The sequence below is a fragment of the Notothenia rossii genome (genome assembly GCF_949606895.1).
Source record: "Notothenia rossii genome assembly, chromosome: 6".
Classification (NCBI taxonomy): Eukaryota; Metazoa; Chordata; class Actinopteri; order Perciformes; family Nototheniidae; genus Notothenia; species Notothenia rossii.
In genome coordinates this window covers 32,992,756-33,013,910 of record NC_136909.1, presented here as the reverse complement: position 1 = coordinate 33,013,910, position 21,155 = coordinate 32,992,756, and the positions used below count along the sequence as shown (strand labels likewise).

The window sequence follows — 21,155 nt, the reverse complement described above, 5'->3', positions numbered from 1 at the left end:
CTAAGATATGAACTCGGAGAGGTTCCTTAATTTGACTAATATCCAGAGCTAGACGTATAACAATATAATTATTTTTGCAGATTTATTTGTTTATATCTGTAAAAAAAACGTTTGACTTCCTCCTTTGCGCACGGTTCGCCTATATGTCCCACGCAGGCTACCGTACAAGATGCAACAACAGGATGGATAACATAGAACCAGAGATCAATAAAATATATAAAATGCTCGTATATTACGTTCACTAGATACATTATAACTCTATGGACTGCATAGTTATTTGTCTAACATGGTTAACATGGGATTTATGATGTATGTATTGGTCTTATTATAAAATAACTATGTTCCTAAACAGGCTAGCTAGTTAGCACCAGCAGCGGTGCTAATGAAAGATATTTAAAATGGGGCAGAACATGTTCCGGACCGGGTTTCTGGTCCGGGCCACACACACCCTGCTCACCTGGGTCATTACCCTCATACTGTTCCTGCACAACACCGGTAAGTTCATTACATTTTAGACTAATACAACTTATCTGAAACTACTAGCATCGCGACTTACCACTAGGGCTTTTAACCCTCTGGTATCACTGTGGACGTTTTTGTCCATATGGGTCATTTTTCACTTTTCATTTTGCAATAACTTTGGTTGTGTTGGTGCAAATGGCCTGATTTTTTGTAACACGGCTATTTTCTCGATCTATTTTGGAATTTCAATTTTTCAAATCGGTCTTTAATTCACTGTGTAACAAATCGACTTCGCAAATTAGTCATTCGAGACAAAAACGTCCACTGCAAAATACTTTGATAAAAACATTATATTAAAAGGTTTTTTACACAACTTTTTGGGGTTCAATCTTTAAAGCAACTTCCGCCCTAATAGAAAATACCAAAAATGTAATCATTTTCAGAATTTTAACCCTTTAAATGCCATTTTGAATACTTGAAACCGCTGTTTTTTTTCATGATGAAAACAGAGAAAATGTGTTATTTTCCATATAATAAATGTTGGGGGGGGTTGGCTTTTTTTATCACAGTCTTGGATATGTCAAAGATTAGCAACAACATTGATTTTGATTGATTATTAGTTTTTGCACAAAATCAGATTAAACAAAAAAACTCACACATTAGTCATTCGGGACAAAAATGTCCACTTCCAAAAACTGCTCTAAAATGACAACAGATTAATATTTTTTAAAACTTTTTGGGGTTCAATCTTTCAATCAACTTCAGTCCTGATCAAAAATACCAAATGTTAACTTATGGTCAGGATTTTAACCCTTGAACTGCCAGTTTAAAAACATGCAGAAAAAGGCAGTTATTTTCCATACAATGAATGTTGGGGGGCTCGGCTTTTTTTTTATCACAGTCTTGGATATGTCAGAGATTAGCAACAACATTGATTTGGTGGATTATTAGTTTTTGCACAGAATCAGATTAAACAAAAAACTCACACATTAGCCACTCGTGTCCCATCCACTCCCATTATAACCACATCTTTTGATCTTTCCGCCATACCGGTATAAAATCATGTAATTTTTAATATCAGAGTTCTATATTGGAGGAAAATAGTTCAATTTGTCCTTTTCAGCTGCAGGACTCATCCTCTGAAACAGAAACACCCTGAGAAGGAGAATCTGGTGTGGATCTGAACTGTGCTTGAAAGGAGTCAGCACAAAGATAAAACACTTTTTGGCCCAACATGAGATGGAGAATCTGATGTGGAGTTTGTAGTGGAGTCTGACCCTTCTACGTCCGACCCTTCCCCTGAAAGTGGAGAGGACACAGAGGATCCCATCCCGTAGCTGCGCTACATGCCTCTGCACTATCCTATCCGGAGGATCGTGTCCATCGTGGCAGTGGGCCTGACATCAAAACATTTTTCAAATCTGGTTTCCCTCTCACGAGGAAACACCGCTACATTCCTGCTGCCAGAGGTTTGGTTTCAGGGCCCACACGTTATGCAATTATTATAATTGTATTATAATTACGAGTGGCATGAATAAGAATTGATGACGTGGAATCCTTCTTTGATTTATTCTTTACCCCTGAGATCATCAGCAGTATTGTCGACATGACACACCTGCATGGGGGACGTTCGGTGGCAAACTGGAGGGATGTTGATGCCACAGATGTTTGAGCAAACATTGGATAGGATAGTGCAGAGGAATGTAGCGCAGCTACGGGATGGGATCCTCTGTGTCCTCTCCACTTTCAGGGGAAGGGTCAGACGAAGAACGATCAGACTCCACCACAAACATCTGATTATTTCTCTAAGCATGGCTTCACGTGGCGGCGCAACGAATATTTTTGTTACTCCTGGGGCAATCTCTGGTGCTATCATCCCCTTTGTGGTGTGATTGAGGAAGAGATCACTAAGCACTTCAGGCTTTTTCCATCCAAAAGGTTTTGTAGTCCTTCATACATCTCAACCTCATCACCATCGTGTTGTTCCTCAGCAGCTCCTCAGCAGCTCCTCTGCAGCTCCTCAAACTCCTCAGCAAAGGACCTCATCGATTCCTCTGTATGTCAAAAATAAATAAAGATTCGGGACATAATTGTTCCTTCTTCTCTGCCCCCATTCGATAAATGAACTGTTAGGCAAGCTGTTTGGCAAAAAAGTGTTTTATCCTTGTGCTGACTACTTTCAAGCACAGTTCAGATCCACACCAGATTCTTCTTCTCAGGGTGTTTCTGTTTCAGAGCATGAGTCCTGCAGCTGAAGTTACGGGCTGCATGAGACCTCTTGTCCCACAGAGAAGCTCCTCTTCATCTTACTGCTTGTTGCGTATCAAAGGAATGAAATTACCATCCAGCCAAACTACACATATTTGAAGCTTTGGCTTTGCAGCCAGGTGTTTTTATTTACTTCAAGGAGTGTACGTACGGCTGTGTATGTCTGTTTGACATTATCAAAGGACTTTGAAGTTCCAAACAATTCAAAACATCGAGGTCAAGCTGGGTCAAGATCATAGACTGTTTACCTCAAAGAAACATGAAACAGCACAAGTGAAAAATAAAACTTCATGAGAGCACACTTACTCCTGTCTCATTCTCACACACAATCGCTCACACACATACAAGGTATAAGGAGGTTTCATATGTAAGAGTGTGTATGAGTTTGGGAATGAGGGAGTGAGAGAAAAAGAGAGAAAGAAAGAAAGATATGAGGCGAAAACTGCGACTTGCTGTAAACCAAATCTACTGTATATTGTTGTCTCTGTACACACACTGTACATCCACACACACACACACACACACACACACATACATACATACACACACACACACACACACACACACACACACACACACACACACACACACACACACACACACACACACACACACACACACACACACACACAGACACACATCTCAGCTGATACCACTATTCCACATCCATACCAACACACCTACATCATAATAGTTGCATACATGTATTCCAATGGCTGTCAGGGCCCCGTTATACAACAGGCAAAGAAACCAAGAAATGACAAGCATGTAATTAAATGGTCAAATGTCACATCTGGTGATATACAGTAAAAAGGACAAATTGAACTATTTTCCTCTAATATAAAACCCTGACATTACAAAATGCATGATTTTATACCGGTATGGCGGAAAGATCAAAATATGTGGTTATAATGGGAGTGGATGGGACACGAGTGGCTAATGTGTGAGTTTTTGTTTAATCTGATTCTCTGCAAAAACTAATAATCAACCAAAATTAAATTTTGTTGCTAATCTTTGACATATCCAAGACTGTGATAAAAAAAAAAGCCGACCCCCCCAACATTCATTATATGGAAAATAACTGCCTTTTTGTGCAGGTTTTTCATAGAAAACGCAATTTCATGTTTTCAAACTGGCAGTTAAAGGGTTAAAATCCTGAAAATAAGTTAACATTTAGTATTTCTGATCAGGACTGAAGTTGATTGAAAGATTGAACCCCAAAAAGTTTTTTAAAATATTAATCTGTTGTCATTTTAGAGCAGTTTTTGGAAGTGGACATTTTTGTCCCGAATGACTAATGTGTAACTTTTTTGTACAATCTGATTTTGTGCAAAAACTAATAATGCAAAAAAATCTATTTTGTTGCTAATCTTTGACATATCCAAGACTGTTATAAAAAAAAAGAGCCAGTCCCCAGATATGTATTTTTGGGGAAATAACACATTTTCTCTGTTTTCATCATGAAAAAAAACAGCGGTTTCATGTATTCAAAATGGCATTTAAAGGGTTAAAATCCTGAAAATTATTACATTTTTGGTATTTTCTATTAGGGCGGAAGATGCTTTAAAGATTGAACCCAAAAAAGTAGTGAAAAAAACCTTTTAATATAATGTTTTTATCAAAGTATTTTGCAGTGGACATTTTTGTCTCGAATGACTAATTTGCGTAGTCCAATCGAATGGTACCGGAGGGTTAAGCACACCTGGCTTCAAAAGGACGATAGTAACAGTAGTATTAGCAATAGTTAAGTAGTTAAAGAATGGCTTGTCCCAGGTCGCCCTGTCCGGTTCCAGGTTCATTAATGGCCCAAACCTTTAAATACCCTCTCAATGCATTGGGTATTATTTATGCTCCTTCTTATTTTGTATAATTGTTTTAGGAGTAAAGCAGCACTCCTGCATTGTAAATGTAAAGGTAAAAGTACAATACAGTTAAAATACGTGTATAATCAGGAACATGTACTTTAAAGGTGGGGTATGTAATTTATTTCAGAAACACTTTTTGTTATATTCCATGGAATGCTCTCAACACCCCGATAGCAATGAATATATTAAATGCTTTGACAATAAATACATAAAAAAAAGTAATCTGTGGAAGCCGTAGCTATATAAAAATTACGACCAATCATTTCAGCGGCCCGGCTAAAATAACTGGATGGCCTACCTGCCTGTCAACTTTCCATCTGTGCACAAACCATAGACTGTGGCCGTTTCTCAATCGCGAGGATGCTGGCTTGGTAGTCGCGTACTTCCAAGTCACTTCCTTCAGAAACGAAGCAGGAATACTTCCAAGCCACGGCTTCGCAAAACGAAGAAGAATGGAACAGGCTAACAAGAGTGCCAATCTCTCTAACGGTTTCAACATAAAACTGTACCGAAAATAAATACTTCACGATGTCTATCTAATTATGAACTTGCTTTACTTTCACGGAACACATTCTTGGTGATAACAAATGTTACAAAGTAACATATTTACCAACACATGTTCTACGCCACAGTACATACTTACATTTAAATGTGTGCTGCGTCGGTTCAGCCATTCTCCGCAAGGATTTTTGAAATTGGTCCGTGCGCAAAGCATTGTGGGGATTTTAAGGACGCAAAGTCTACCCATGTGCAGCCTCGAAATTACCTCCAAACCAAGGACGTGACCTCGGTGGAATTCCAAGTATGCTGAAGATTGCAGTGTGCGAAAAAGCACACGTCCCACCGTCCGGGACGTGTTATTTACAGTATCGGACAAGTAGATCTTTCAATTGACTTGTCCGGTGGACAAGTGACATTTTTCGCCCTCATTTATTTACAAATTATTGATAAATTCAGTTTAAAAAAGGCAGAACTCATTCGCAAATTGTACGTGTCCGCCATTGTTCGTTTAGAAATGTTAGTTTCGGTTCTGCTTGTCGATTCCTAGGGAAATACATCTCGCCGCTTCTAGACGGGGGCGGGGCGGGGCGGGAAGCACAGTGGCAGGGTTGGGAAGCAAAACTTGGTTCCGAGTAGGAACAAATAACAATTGTCCGGTCCCGGGATTAATAAGAGTTGTGAGGACAGGAGGTGAGGCCGAGCCCCGCGGACCGCAGCTCAGCGTCTCTCTCTCTCTTTCTACACACAGCGGATCCGCTGCCCGTTTAACAGCCTCACCTTTGTCAAACTTTCTTATGTTCTTTCTCTAACACGTAATGAAGGTTATTAAGCGTTTTAGCTCCTATGTTGTTAATATTGACCACCATTTATTTTATGAAGTGAAGCACTCTCCCTGTGTCCTCGCGCTGTCCTTACATCTCCGGACCCCCAGACTAGGAGGAGCACAGGAATGTCAGTATTGTTTATGAAGCAGGGTATAGAAAGTACGTTATTGAAATGAAAATACTATTTATTTACTTTTACAAACACTGAGCTGCTGGGCAGCTGCAGTATGTGTATTGCAGGACATGTGTAAGCGTGCAAGCGTCTTTGAGTTGTAGAAAAGCTTTAGGCCTATAGGCTATAAATATAATGTATTATTATTATTAGGCCTATGTGTTGGACATGTGTGGTTGGACTCTGTCTCACAGGCAGGTTGCAGTGTAACACCAGAGGAGACTGGGCCAATTGTACATTCTCAAACTGCACTGCTTAGAACTAACTAAACAATGCAGAGATTATTTTTATATAATTGTTTTCAATAACCGTAAGAAATTCAACAGTATGAAGTGATTTGTAAATAGGAATACAGATTTGACTTAATGTTTTCATGAATATATTTTTCTCCCAGTTTGTCATGGGACTTATTTTTACCCTCTCAAAGAACCGGAATCGAGAACCAAAAATAACCGGAATCGTAAAGCAGAACCGGAATCGTTAAAATCCAAAGGATACCCAACCCTATGTGTGATGCAGTAAAATCTTACCGTTCACTTACGTTAGCGGTGTCGTAAAAAACGTGGGAAATCTAAAATACGATGGCAAAGAAGAAGATTCCGTGGCCCCAATTTTTGTCCATTCTGGAGAAGTGAAGAATGTATTCGGACAAGTAAATTGCCAAAGTCTCTTGTCCATGGACAAGTACTCACTAAAAACTTTTTCTCACACTGGAACAGTCCTTCGGCGGCACTCAATGATGTAGCATCCTTGAAATATTAGCTTGGAAGCCAGTATCCTCGAGATTGAGAAACGGCCTGGCGAAGTCACGCCCATCTACTTCCGGTCCATTGGACCTTATTTCGGAAAAATAATGTATTGAAGTCAATGGAGAGAGAAAACTTATCTTTCGATCCCGTTTGAATTGTTCCATGAATTACACATGATGTTTGCCAATCTTAAAAAAATAATTTCCATGTCAAAAAAGTCACAGTTTGCCATAAAACTGTTGAAATATAGGACTATGAAAAATACGCAACTAGAAAGACTACAAATCCCAGAGTCGCGTAAGTGATCTCACAATTGTTTTCCTCCACTAAGAGATAGCTAAGATCAGCGCCATATAGATATAATCTATCTATTACCTCATTCACACCAACAGTGTTTCAGGGCCGGTTCGGAGCTGGAGCTTGAAAAGCACCGGGTTTTCGTGTTCACACCGCAGCGGAGCAGCCTCTTAGCTCCAGAATCCGGGTTCATTTCGAGCACCAAAAAATTGTCCAGCCAGAGCAAAAGCACCACATACGTAACGCTTACGTCGAGGCGGGGGGAGGGCCAGGGGCGGGATCAACTCCTGAACAACAACAAAAAGCCGGCGTTTTATCCAGTTTGTACACAACGATGGAGAAACTTAACAAGCAGCAGTGGTCCACTGAAGAGACCAGCTAGGAATCTGGTCTTCCGAAGAGGTACAGAGGAAGCTGGAGCAAAATCGGCCATTGTTGTTGTTGTTGGTGTCAGCTGTGAGGGGTTTCCGCGCGCTTTGGCTTTATGAAGCAGGCACGCAAACGGTTACATCATGACGCAAACGATGACACAATGACGCAGCACCAGTCGGACTCTGGGCAGTGTGAAAAGATCCGGAGCTAAACCGAAGAACCGGTTCTGAACCTGGAAAGCTCTAGCACGGAGCTTGAACCGGAGTTGCGTTGGTGTAAATGAGGTATAACACGGAGCTTGAAACGGAGTTGCGTTGGTGTGAATGAGGTATATATGGTGCTGGCTAAGATAAGATAACTTGCCTGTGTGCTTAGTACCAGGTTGTTATCATACCAGCAATGGGTCTTGCTCGTTCTTTCGCTTCCCGTCTGATGAAAGGACCAGGAGTGGCTGGATCAAGATAGCTACCTAGCTAATAGCTAGCACGTTAGTTAGCATTACAGCCTTGTCATTTTTATTAGCCTTAATATGAAGTAACATTAAGTCACCCAAAATGTTAAACAGTAAGAGTAGTCATATTTTGTGAACCCTTTGAAGAGTACTGTCACGGATGTGATCATTCTATAATACACAATTTAAGCCCGGGGGAGAAATGCTAACGCTAGCATCGGCGATCGTCGATCTTTTCTACTTCATGCTATCTGCACAAATGGTTAACATTAAACATTAAAAAGACCAGGCAGTTCAGAGAGAATCAAAGGAAGGCAGGCAGGCAGGCAGGCAGCTTTGCATGACATTCTTCTGGACGTGTTTCATTGTGGTGATATTGAGGGTAGCCAATCATTTTGTTGACAACAGTAGTGACGGCCATCTTGGTGACGTGTGTTGTTGTGAGAGTCTGCGAGACCAGAGTTGTAATTCATTAAGCGTTTCACACAAATAAATGTTTTACGACAAGTTTTTATTTTTTTACTTTTCGTAAAACTGTGAAGTAACACATTTTTTTGTGTGAAATGCTCAATGAACTACATCTCTGGTCTCGCATAACAACACACGTCACCAAGATGGCCGTCACTACTGTCTTGTCAACAAAACGATTGACTACCCTCACTAAGGGTTCACGAAATATGACTACTACTCTTACTGTTTAACATTTTTGGGTGACTTAATGTTACTTCATATTAAGGCTAATAAAAATGACAAGGCTGTAATGCTAACTAACGTGCTAGCTACTAGCTAGGTAGCTAACTTGATCCAGCCACTCCTGGTCCTTTCATCAGACGTGAAGCGAAAGAACAAGCAAGACCCATTTCTGGTATAACAACCTGGTACTAAGCACACAGGCATCTTGTTAAAGTTATCTTATCTTAGCCAGCGCCATATATACCTCATTCACACCGACGCAACTCCGGTTCAAGCTCCGCGCTAGAGCTTTTCAGGTTCAGAACCGGTTCTTCGGTTTAGCTCCGACTCTTTTCACACCGCCCAGAGTCCGACTAGTGCTGCGTCATCGTTTGCGTCATGACGTAACCGTTTGCGTGCCTGCTTCATAAAGCCAAAGCGTGCGGAAACCCCTCACAGCTGACACCGACAACAACAACAATGGCCGATTGTGCTCCAGCTTCCTCTGTACCTCTTCGGAAGACCAGATTCCCAGTAGGTAGCTGGTCTCTTCAGTGGACCACTGCTGCTTGTTAAGTTTCTCCATCGTTGTGTACAAACTGGATAAAACGCCGACTTTTTGTTGTTGTTCAGGAGTTGATCCCGCCCCTGCCCCCGCCTCGACGTAAGCGTGACGTATGCGGTGCTTTTGCTCTGGCCGCACAATATTTTGGTGCTTGAAACTAAACGGATTCCAGAGCTAAGAGGCTGTTCCACTGCGGTGTGAACAGGAAAACCCGGTGCTTTTCAAGCTCCAGCTTCGAACCGGCCCTGAAACACCGTTGGTGTGAATAAGGCAATAGATAGATTCTATCTATATGGCGCTGATCTCAACTATCTCTTAGTGGAGGAAAACAATTGTGACATCACTTATGCGACTCTGGGATATGTAGTCTTTCTAGTTACGTATTTTTCATAGTCTTATATTTCAACAGTTTTACGACAAACTGTGACTTTTTTGACATGGAAATATTTTTTTAAGATTGACAAACACCATATGTGTAATTCATGGCACAATTCAAACGGAATCAAAAGATAAGTTTTCTCTCTCCATTGACTTCAATACATAATTTTTCCGTGATAAGGTCCCATAGACCGGAAGTATATGGGCATGACTTCGCCACTCTATATATAAAGGCACAAACTTATCTCATGCCCTCATTGGTAATGTGCACGTTCGTGTGTGTTGGAGGAGGGGCTCTGTAAGGAAGTGGCAGATTTTTTCCGGCTGTGTACTTTCAAATTATAGCGCACTCAAACTGGTTTCTCCAAAATTACATACCCCACCTTTAAGTATTCAAAGTTTAAAAATTCAATGTTAGAAAGAAAATCCACATAATTTAAAATAGGTTGATATCAAACTAGATATATCTCTTCTTACATGTTGCATCGTAATATGCCACACATTCTTTTTCTGATGTTAAAGGCTCCATAATACTAAAGTGGTGTCATTTCTCTTGGCTTACTAGACTGTTCTATCTGCCCTACTGTTTGCCTTTAGCCATTTGTTTAATTAAAAAAAAGTTAAGCCCTATTTAACCGTATTAGTTTCTAAAATAAATTACATATATGCAAGAGACTACCATATATCATTGTGGTGTTTGGTTATTGTTAAATTTTTATGATTTAATGTTGTAATTTCCTGGTCTTAATTTCTATTTACAAGTTTCTGAAGTTATCAGACTGTTCTAGGTCATATAATCCAACTGTTGGTTGGATTAACTATTGCATGAAATCACTAATAGTCTTATTGCAGCACTCTATTTAGGTTATGCTAGTTTATCTCTATGGTGTGTGTTTGCAGATCTGCGGAGATGTGAGGAGCAAGGAGAGCTGCTGCTGCCGCTCCTCTTCTTCCTCCTGGTCGCGCTCTCAGTGCTCTTATACTTTGCTGTTTCTTTAATGGACCCTGGCTTCATTCTCACCGACTCTGTCAAGGTGAGTTTAACTAACACACACCTTAAAAAGCAATAATGCTTACTGTCATCATCAGACTCTCAGGTCTTAAATGGAGCTTAAAAGATCTCACATGATGATGCAATAATTATAATGCAACTCTAACAGAAAAACAAGTCAAGCTGTGCTCTATAATGGAACATCTTGTTACCTTTCACATGTTTTAAAGTCTGTGGAAATAGATTTTCTGAGCTGCGTAGATTAAAGGAGTTAATCTAGAAATCTACTGTACCTCAGAAATTGGACAGCAATGCTGTAAGGTGATTTTAGGTAAACAGGCTACGTGCAGTTAAATTACAGAAAGTCCTGTCCAGGTCAGAGTGTGCATATTTGTGTGTGTTCATGTGTGACCCACGTCATTCTGTGTTGCGTTCAGGGTTCAAATGAGGAAATGGAATCAATGATTCCTCAGTCTTTGACCCCTCGGCTGAGGCGCTGTGGATACTGCCTGCTGCAGGTAACCAGCTGACACCAACTCACACCGTTCATCAGCATCTGGAGTTCACCATCAGTTTGTTTTCTACATGTCTGAAAAGTCCCATGTTTTTATACTCTTTGTTCATCTCATTTTTAAACCTGTCTAACTCAAACACAGATTATGTATATCACCTTGCTGTGTTGAAATGCTCAAGACTTACATTTTATATTATCGTTGTCTGTTTGTATTTAAATGTTTTTTTTTGAAAGATTTGTATTGATAGTGTAACTTGGGCAAAAATTCAATCCGACAACATGTTGACTGTGATAGAACAACTAGTCAACCTTTGGCATGATGATGTGTGGAAGACCATTTCTACCAATGAGATGGGAGAACAACCCTGTTTGTCATAATGTAAAGAAGCTAAGTTATCATTTGAGATATTAAGTCAATATAAAGAAACAGTTCCTCATTATTTAGAGATATTAAGTCAATATAACGAAACGGTTTATCATTATTTTGAGAAACTGTCATTATTTACCCTAAGTGATATTTTAATATACTAAGTCAATATTTTAAGATAAGTGATTCATTATTTAATTATTCTATTTATGTTTAAGTTTTACAAAAAAATAAGTCTTACAAGCTTGAGATCAGTGCACTCAATCAGGCTTTAAAGGAGAAAAGACACTGAAATATTTTGACATGGTGCTTATATCCTTCCATACCTACATCTCCTTCTTGAATAGTGGATTGACTTCTCCCAGTTACAATACAACTTGTCTCTCTCTCTCCCTTACACATTTTTAAGCAGCAGCCAATGAGAGCGAAGCACTGTCAGATGTGTAAGCGCTGCGTCCGTCGCTTCGACCACCACTGCCCCTGGATCGAGAACTGTGTGGGAGAGAGGAACCACCGCTGGTTCATCGTCTACCTGCTGGTGCAGCTGCTCGCTCTGCTGTGGGCGCTAGACATTGCTCTGTATGTCTGCTGAACACTGAACCTACCTTGTGCTCGTTAAAGATTGCACTTTTTGGGGTTTCCCTTTGCTGTAGGGTGGTAAATAGTTATTTGTAAATGGTCTGCAACGGCTAAAGTTCCCTCCAGAGGGTGTTTTCTCTTCCACACTATGTAACACTGGCGCTTCTATTAGCTAACTACAACTAAATGTAAAGGCTAAGGGAAGGCAAATCTCTAAGTGGTTGACCAATCACAACAGAGCTGGCCAGCTAACCAATCAGAGCAGACTGGGCTCTGGTTTCAGACAGTGTGAAAAGAGGTGCTGCAGCACAGGCAGTATGAGAAAAATAAAGAGCTTTTTGAACATTAAAGCATGGAAACATGTCAAAGCAGAGGCACAAATTACAAATATGAATCTGAAAATTAGCATTATATGGCCTCTTTAGAAAAAAAAACAGCATAATTTAACAATGAAAGGACATGATGTGCATATGCATGGAAGAACACATGTATTCCATTTTAAATAAAACCTCAGTGAGTAGGGCCTGTTACGTTTAATTGAAGAAAAGGAGAGACATAACCAGTTAATTGGTTGAGGTGAATGGCAGGTACAGGATCGGTGTTGAACACAGCTTGGCAAGACACTCAGCCTGCCAGACCTTGATCAGGGCAGAGAACAACCCCAAAGACAATAGTGATTCACCTGAACATTTGTTTTTGTCCTCCAGGTCTGGCATCACCCCCACCCTCACCTGGGAGCAGTGGTTCAGAGTGAACGGGTTCCTGCTGGCGGCGCTGGGTGTGGTGGGGGTCTTTTCCATGGTGGTGATGCTGCTGTTGGGCTGCCACCTGTACCTGGTCTCCATCAGCTGCACCACCTGGGAGTTCATGTCACGCCACAGGATCTCCTACCTGAAGAACTTCAGTGACGAGGAGAACCCGTTTGACCGCGGAGTTATCTGTAACCTGTGGGACTTCTTCTGCGTTTGCAGCACGGTGGTGTGGGAGAAAATGTACACCAGAAACACTCCCAACTCTGTCTGACCTCCAACCAGACGGAACATGAGAATCTAAACCTGGGTTGGACACTACTTTCAGGGAAATAACCTTTAATCATTATTTAATTTGCCCTTTTGGGTAGGCCTTAACAACTTGAGTGGACCATGAAATATGTACTTACTACCTGCGAAAGTTGAGATACAGTGCTTATCAGGTATTTAGCAAACTAACTGCTGGTTTTGCTTATTTACTAAAATTGTACAATGTTTTTTAAACATAACAGAACATAACTCTTTGCTGGAGTAAAAACAAGGTTTTCTAAAAAAAATACGCCCTTTAAACCATGCTAGCAGTGATGCCCCAAAGATGGCAAGGTCCGTCTGAATGTCAGTTTTTATGTTGGCCCAGAACTTTAGACCTGACTGAATTCCTCAAAAACGTTTAAATGGATTGCCTTAGAATGTTGTACAGACACTCATGTCCCTCAGAGGATGGATCCTATGCAGTTTAACGGGGCAGGGCTTTCCATTTCAGCATTTCAGTCTTTTTAATAGATCCAACCACAGTTGTTTATTTATTTGTCTGTTTGTCAAGAGGGTTACGTGAAACTACTGCCCTGATTTTGTATGCAACTTTTGAGTCCTTGTAACCCATAATATTTTGGAATGGATCAGAAACAGTGGCAAATGCACACAATTTTTGCACTTACAGAAAAGGCCTTGGCAGGGGGTCCTCTCTGATTAATCCTTATAGATTATTAATACTTTTGTTCCAATCCACTTTACCTACAGAAGTCTAAAATATTATTTTCATACTGCTTTCCTGATAGTGTCAGTTGAAGCCCAAACTATACAGCGCCTATAGCAAACATGTCTCTCTTTTAAATTCTTCCTCTAAGACTTCCAAACATCAGATTTAAAATGCAGTCCAAATACAAACTGAATGCCGAGCACAATTATAGGTAAAAGCTTAATCTGATTTAAAAATAGAGAACAAGGCTAAAGATCTGACATTCTGTGCTCATTTCTGGTCCTTCTATGATCTATGATCCTACAGACAGATACAATTTCAAAACCATGATTAGTTCAGTGGATGGTTATTTTCCGTGGTGGAAGGTACACATACTAGTAATGTAGTTAAGTGCCTAATTGAGGTACTATAATCAATGTACTTTACTTGATTGTTACCATTTAATGCCACATTATAATTATAATTCAATACATTCTGGAGTCAAATACTTTTCACACAAAAAAATCTAGTTACTTTGCAAATTCCAATTATTCAAGCAAAAATATGTTCAACTTATTCTGCATAATAAGTACTTTTGGTTTTGTTACTTATGTATTTTGATACTACTACTTTTTTTAACTTTTTCTTGAGTAACATTTGACTTAACAGAAATGCATTTGAAAAGATCTCAATTGTTGAAAACCTGTGTTTTCCTCTCAGGTCTGGTCATTACTTGCTCTACTGTAAATCGTTGTTGTTGCCTTGTGAGAGTGGTGATTTTCAGATTGAACACCTTTTGCCTTTATGTCTAGGGCGATTCAGGTCTTGTGCCTTTGCTTTACAAATTGATAATCTACACAAAGTGAACCAAACATCTTTTTTTTACTGTATTTGTTTTTTGTTTTTTTTGTATTTATTGACAAGAGTACATTAAAACACTGATATGCATGTTGTTATAGAGTACATCTGTACAGACTGACATTCCCTTGTTCACATTCATACATAAATACAGTACTGACACAAAAGTAACATATAATATTCAGCAGCATGAACTTAAAGTGCTATTGCGGCTACATCAACGTTGTCTTGATAGAATTCATTCAGTTAGCTGACGGCCTTCCCCGGGGTCCAGCTTCTTGCTCAGGGGAACTTCAGCAGGACATACTGGCCACTTTTTAATTCAAGAACATTCTATTGGTTTAAAGAGCAACTTGACACTCTGTTAAAGCTCTAACAGATAATAACTCCCTTTAAATAAAGTTAAATAAATAAGTGACAAAGAACTGAGCGAGTACGAAAATTCCTGCAAGAGAGCGTGTTTCAGTTCGCCCCATAGATTTGACATTACATCTGGACTCAAATAAATGTATATCTGTCTGTATAGGTAGGTAAACAACACACAAAAAACAAAACATTTTTAGAAGGCAGACAGAAAGGAGAGGTTAGGTGCTTAAATTGATTTTGCTCTTGCATGTTGACTTGCAGACTGAACGGCGCCCACATTTGTAACTTGCTCAGTCCTTTTCTTGTATAAAGGCCCACATTTTCCCTCTCAATTGTAATCAAAGGGGGTGTTTCATTTCTTGAGTTTCACTACTATCTTTCCTACATTCTCCACCTCGTTTGAAGTTACAACTGAGGTTCTAGGAATGTATGACACCCAAAACTGCATTTACATTAATATCTTGGTTTCCAGCATCTTTGGCAGTCAGGAATAAAAAAACAGACCTCTTCAAACCGTTGGTTTCTGATTCTGCCTTGTACTTTTTGGGTGCACAGAGCACAAGACAGCAACACACATTTGTATTATTTTTGTTCTAGATTACATATTTACTCAATATTGCTCCGGAAAAAAGGATTCAAAACAGCTAACACTAAAGACAATCAATTAATAGTATGATACAATTATGCTTATTTAACTGGTTTTAGTGTTAAGTTACTCTTTAAAGTATAACTCTGTTCTAGTTCTCAATAGTTTATCCACCTCTCCCGTCAGAGTTAGGGTTTTTCTATTCAAATGTGAGTGTGATAATATCAAAAACAGATCTTAAAGGGATTCGTTTTTTTATGAATTTCAACTAAATCAAGACATGCTTCTAAAACCTTCGTCCCTGCGGCTCCTCTTCTTCCTCTTGATTTATTGCACTGACATCATGAGAGCTTCAGTATCACAGAATATTATTTGCTAAATTCAAAATACAGTTATTTTTCTTAATTTTATGGCTATATAATATTCTCTATGGCTTCCCTTTTATATATATATACATATATCACTAGTATTTATAGGATTTCTAGTGCACAAGTTCATCACGGTGCCATGCACTTCTAATGAAAAAACAGTTGGTCAGGTGAGATGGATGCATATTTGCTTTACGAGGGAATTCCTTGAAATATTTCCATGTTTTAAGAAAATGCTTGTTACCAGAAATTGGGTAAGCGTGTTTCATTTGTTTGGTCAAGGCAGTGAGCAAAGCCTGTCACAGTGATGTATATAATTGGCAGAATGTACTGTATTTCTGAAGGACAAATATTGTATAATAACCAAAGGCCAAGCTAGCAGAATCTGTCTAGAACACACGGGATGCTTAAAGAGGCTAATACTGGTTATTCATATGTAGCCTATTGTGTAATGTTTCTGACAAAGGACATGCTTGATTAGCATGAAACAAGTGCTTGTTAGCATAGGTCAAGTCAATGTGATCTAACACTTGTATTGCTGACAGCTATGGTTTTAGTTAAAAGCCTTGTAGTTAGCTTTAGTCAAGTAAAAAAAGCATTACATTACACATTTTAATTGGTTTCAGGAGGGACTAGGCAGTAAAGTCTTGTAAAAATAAAAACGAGTGTTAACAGCTAGCATACAAATATTATCATGAGTGACTTAGCGAAAGCTAGTTTAGCTAGCTCTTGCAATCGTTTAACTAAGCTAAATTGTTTTGGAGGAGTGATTTTTAACCGAACAGGCTTGGATTTGTTTAGACCGATATACAGTCTATAAACACCAGGTGAAACTAATAAATTAATGTAGTGTTTGTTTTTTTTACATAATCAAGAGTGTTAACATGCTATGTATTTAAAAAAAAATGTGAGGACATTTTCCATTCTGCTAAGTGTCCTGGTAGTTTTCCTTTGTGATATTGTGTTGTGATGATTTGTGACACATTTCCTCCTCCCCCATCACATACAACCCTGTTTTTGAACGACACACCAGCAACTGAGGCAGCTTACACTGCTACACAAGTAAGTCAGCAATACAGCACGTGTTAACCTTCAGAGATGTATGACAATCATAATTGTATACATTTATGTCGCAACACAAGGCAGCTTACATACTCTAATGCGGCTTTCACACCAGCGCTTTTCCCTTTCTAGCTCCGAGCTAGAGCTTTTCTGGTTCAGCTCCGGTTTCCCTTTTCTGCTCCTGCTCTGTTCACACCGCCCAGAGCCCGACATGTGCAGCCGCTGCTGCGTCATGACGTCAACGTTTACATCGCTGATTTGCTCCCCAACGGCGTTACGGCGCTCACAACAACAACAATGGGGGACTGCGTCAGGTCGATGATCGTGTTGCTTTTAATCACACGAAGCCAGATTAAATTAAATAAAGACTTCTCCAAGCTATACTTCTCCAGAGTGCCGTGGTTCATTGTTTATTAATGTGTTTCAGCGTTATTTACCGACCGCTGCAGTGCTGGCTGCTCTTCCACGGGAGTTTATTCTCCCGTTAGCTCTCGGTTAGCTCACACTGCAGCGGCCGCTCTAAAGTATTCACTGTCCGACTGTCACACAAGCTGATACATATCCCCCAGTGTCAGTCTGAATTGACGCTGTTTGGCATCACAACGCTGTTATGAAAGTTTCTCTGGTATAAAATGGGTGATGTTAGCTAAGCTGACTACTTGCTATTGCTATCCTATTGTGGCATAAACCGTTTTCTACAGGCACATTTTACCGGCGTATTTTTATTATGATTCTACTTGTGATAGTTGGACACGAAAACCTGTGCAGCCCATGTATTGATTCCATCCGATAGCTGCTATAATACAAAACAAAACGTCTGCCTCTCTCCACAATGATCAATAACAGTGAACGGATGGTCAAAGTAAGGTACAAATAAACAGAATCACACGAAGCCTGGTTAGTGTTGCCTGACTTTATAAAGTGTGTTTATAAGCACTACTGCTTGTAGGCAGGCATGACGAGACTCTTCAGTCGACCCATGTTCAGGGGAGGTGGGTTTAGTTTCCTGCACGCCTCGACGTAAGAGAGACGTAAGCGACGCCGCCTCTTAGCTCCGAGGCTCTTGCGTCTAGACCACTGGTTCTCAACGGGGGCGGTACCGCCCCCCAGGGGGCGTTCAGAGAACATCGGGGGGCGCTGGAAGCAATATTTTTGAAAGGGGGGCGTTGAGGTGTTCTTGGGGGGCGTTCACGCATAATGTATTTTTGTCATGAAAAACGCTGGCCACAGCGTCTTTTCCTGTACAAAAAGCAGCTGTCAGCATCTTTTGTTGCTATAGGAAACCACAACTCTGCTTGCGATTGGTCAGCTGTCAGCAGTGTTATTACGGGTACGTTCGTAAATGCACGAACGGTCAGTCCGCTCGGACAACCCGTCTGTTCCGCCAGAGCACCCAACTGTGAGCGCTCAGAGCGCAGCGCTCTGGACTGTGGAACGGGGACGCTCGGAGCGCTCTGAGCGCATTTACGAACGTACCCTACAAAAAGCAGCCGGGAGCGGACCGGAAGTCGTAGTAATTTTGGGATCGCGACTGTTAATAATCTTTGTCTCTTTGTTAAATTTTGATATGTTTTGATATGACAAATTCCACTAACAGATTCGAACTAAGTGGTCAGTTTATGAAAATAATACCCGTTTCTATGTCTGCTACGACATTGAAGAGCTGGCTAGCCAGGCTGCTCCACACAGAGCTCTGTTTGTTCAAAATTACAACGACTTCCGGTCAGCTCCCGGCACGATGTCTCGTCATGTCACCAGCTAGCCCTCTAGCGTTTGCCGCCATATCGTGACACTACCCCCCCCTAAATATTAGCATCATAAAACAACAAAAATCATATCACATCAGCAAAATGGCCGCGAAAAAGATAAAATGCAGTCAGTACTCTATTGAATTTCTTAGCTATGGCTTCATACCGTCTCCTACCAATGCACAACTCCCAATGTTTTTACTTTGCGAACATGTATTTTCGAATGAGGGAATGAAACCCTCACGTTTAAAAGGAGCACCTTACCAAGATCCACCCGGATAAGGCAGATAAGGAGCGTCCGTTCTTCCAGGCCCTCAAAGAGAAACATGGTAGGAGCACCATCAGCAGTCTCTTCGCAAGGAAGACCACCCAGACTGACAGCGGGCTAATAGCGTCATATAACATCTCCTTGCTGATAGCCAAATGTGGGCAGCCATTCAGAATCGGAGAGAAGTTGGTACTCCCTGCCATCAAAGAGGTCATATCTACTGTGATGGAGCGTGATCCCACACAGGTGCTGAAATCCATCCCACTCAGTAATGACACCGTAGCACGCAGGATTGATGAAATGGGCGATACAGAGGAGCAGCTGTGTGCCATCCTGCGGGAAACTCCATTCAGCCTTCAGCTGGATGAGACAACCACTTCTGACAACAATGTTCTGTTGATGGCCTATGTCCGCTATAGCACCTCCAACAGTCAGGAGATGACTGAGGAATTTTTATTTTCCAAATATCTGGTCACAGACACCAAGGGCCAGACCATTTTTAATGCACTGGATGCTTATCTACAGGAGAAGTCAATCCCGATCAACAACATCCTCGCATGTGCTACTGACGGTGCCCCTTCCATGGTTGGCAGGTACCGTGGCTTCACCACTCTGCTGAAGGAGCAGGTCCCGCATGTCCTCACAGTCCACTGTGTCTTGCACCGCCACAACCTTGTGGCCAAATCTAAAAGTCCACCTCTCCACGACTCTCTCAATGTTGCAGTAAAGGCAATAAACAAAATAAAAGCCCACGCCCTGAATAACAGATTGTTCCGATAGCTGTGTCAGGAAAATGATGAGACCTTTGAGCGTCTTCTTCTCCACACTGATGTCCGCTGGCTCTCAAAAGGAAACTGCCTTGCTCTTTTTGTGAGCTGTTTGACAGCATCGTGGAGTTCCTGGAGGAGGTGGATGCAGCTCTCGGGGAACAGGTGTCATCCAGCCGCTGCGACATCATGTACCTCGCAGACTTCTTTGGCAAAATGAATGAAGTCACGCTGAAGCTCCAAGGAAAAGGAGTTACTCTGATCCAGAGCAAGGCGGTCATCCACAGTCTCACCTCCAGGCTGGATCTATACCGGCAGAGCATAGGCAGGAGGCCGTTTGCTCATTTCCCGCTGTTGACCAAGGTGATCTAGCCTAGGCTACTAAATAATGATAATAATAAATAATACATGTAATAAATGTAGGCTACTCTATGCAACACTATATTTGTGTTCCTGGTTAGTATAAATAACTTATGTTCTGAATGTACTATGAGAATAAAGAAACATCAATTAGTAAACTAATTCGCAATAAAATAACCAGTTTAAAATCGGATGGTAACATTCTGCACCGATAACAATTTCCTGGTTATACTCATTGCAGGTGTCTGAGGCTCTTACCGATGAGCGCCTCCTCATTTACACAGACCACCTGAGGATGGTGAATGCCGACTTGAAGATCCGCTTCAGAGATCTTTTGGACCTTGATGTTCCCACCTGGGTGGTGCAGCCCTTTCAGGCGGACGTGGCGGAATGCGAGCCAGCAATACAGGAGCATCTCATCGAAATCCAGAGTGACGATGAGGCCCAGGCTATTTTCCGCTCCTTTGGCTGGGGCAACATGTGGGTCAAATACTCTCAGGGTTACCCGGCTCTCTGGGAGAAAGCGAGGCTGCTTCTTCTGGCTTTCCCAACCACATACCTCGTGGAGCAGGGATTCAGCCAGGTCCTCCACATGCAGTCCAAGTACCGCAATCGCTTGAACTTGACGGCCTAAGGTGCACTGCGACTGAAACTAAGTTCTCTGCAACCCGCAGTGAAGAAACTGGCGGAGAACCACCAAGCGCAGGGCTCACACTAACCTTCCCCCCCCCCCGCAATTTGGCGAAATGCAACACCTTTCCGACCTGCTAGTTCTGTAGGCCTAATGTACAGTTTTGTAGCCTACTGTTTGTTCTGCACTGGACATGTGTGAAATTGCTGCTGTTCCGTAGCAGTCTGTTTGTATTCTCTGCTCTTGTCTGAGTTTGTTTAACACTCATAAATATCATTTTTATTCACATTCACATGGCTTTTCTGCTCTCTGGTAAACTAATGATAATGATATTCCAACTGCCCAGTTAAATCAAATCTATTATTTGGCATTCAGTGACATGCTTTTTAAATGAAATAACACAGAAT

The 21,155-nt window shown here is 41.0% G+C and overlaps 2 protein-coding genes across 3 annotated transcripts; both read left to right on the top strand.

Moving 5' to 3' along the window:
* Positions 1–146: 146 nt before the first annotated feature.
* Positions 147–14,682, top strand: LOC307043396 (palmitoyltransferase ZDHHC12-A-like). Of its 2 annotated transcripts, none has more exons than XM_079687827.1 (5): positions 147–495; positions 10,477–10,610; positions 11,005–11,085; positions 11,861–12,027; positions 12,735–14,682. In XM_079687827.1, the coding sequence occupies exons 1-5, from the start codon at positions 399–401 to the stop codon at positions 13,048–13,050; spliced, it is 795 nt and encodes a 264-aa protein (XP_079543953.1). In that variant the 5' UTR covers positions 147–398; the 3' UTR covers positions 13,051–14,682. The 2 variants fall into 2 exon arrangements, with proteins under 2 accessions (XP_079543953.1, XP_079543952.1); XM_079687826.1 differs by having other exon boundaries at positions 11,858–12,027.
* Positions 14,683–19,946: 5,264 nt separating this feature from the next.
* LOC307043397 (zinc finger BED domain-containing protein 5-like) lies at positions 19,947–21,036 on the top strand (the record flags this gene model as incomplete). Its single annotated transcript, XM_079687828.1, has 2 exons — positions 19,947–20,120; positions 20,359–21,036. The coding sequence occupies 2 exons, from the start codon at positions 19,947–19,949 to the stop codon at positions 20,749–20,751; spliced, it is 567 nt and encodes a 188-aa protein (XP_079543954.1). The 3' UTR covers positions 20,752–21,036.
* Positions 21,037–21,155: the final 119 nt, after the last annotated feature.

What these genes read in the sequence shown, in the direction of transcription:
- LOC307043396 (XM_079687826.1), top strand. Translation starts at nt 399, where the DNA reads ATGGGGCAGAACATGTTCCGGACCGGGTTTCTGGTCCGGGCCACACAC. An exon ending in ACTGTTCCTGCACAACACCG is followed by an intron (nt 496 to 10,476) that starts GTAAGTTCATTA and finishes GTGTGTTTGCAG; the next exon opens with ATCTGCGGAGATGTGAGGAG. An exon ending in TGGGCGCTAGACATTGCTCT is followed by an intron (nt 12,028 to 12,734) that starts GTATGTCTGCTG and finishes TTTGTCCTCCAG; the next exon opens with GTCTGGCATCACCCCCACCC.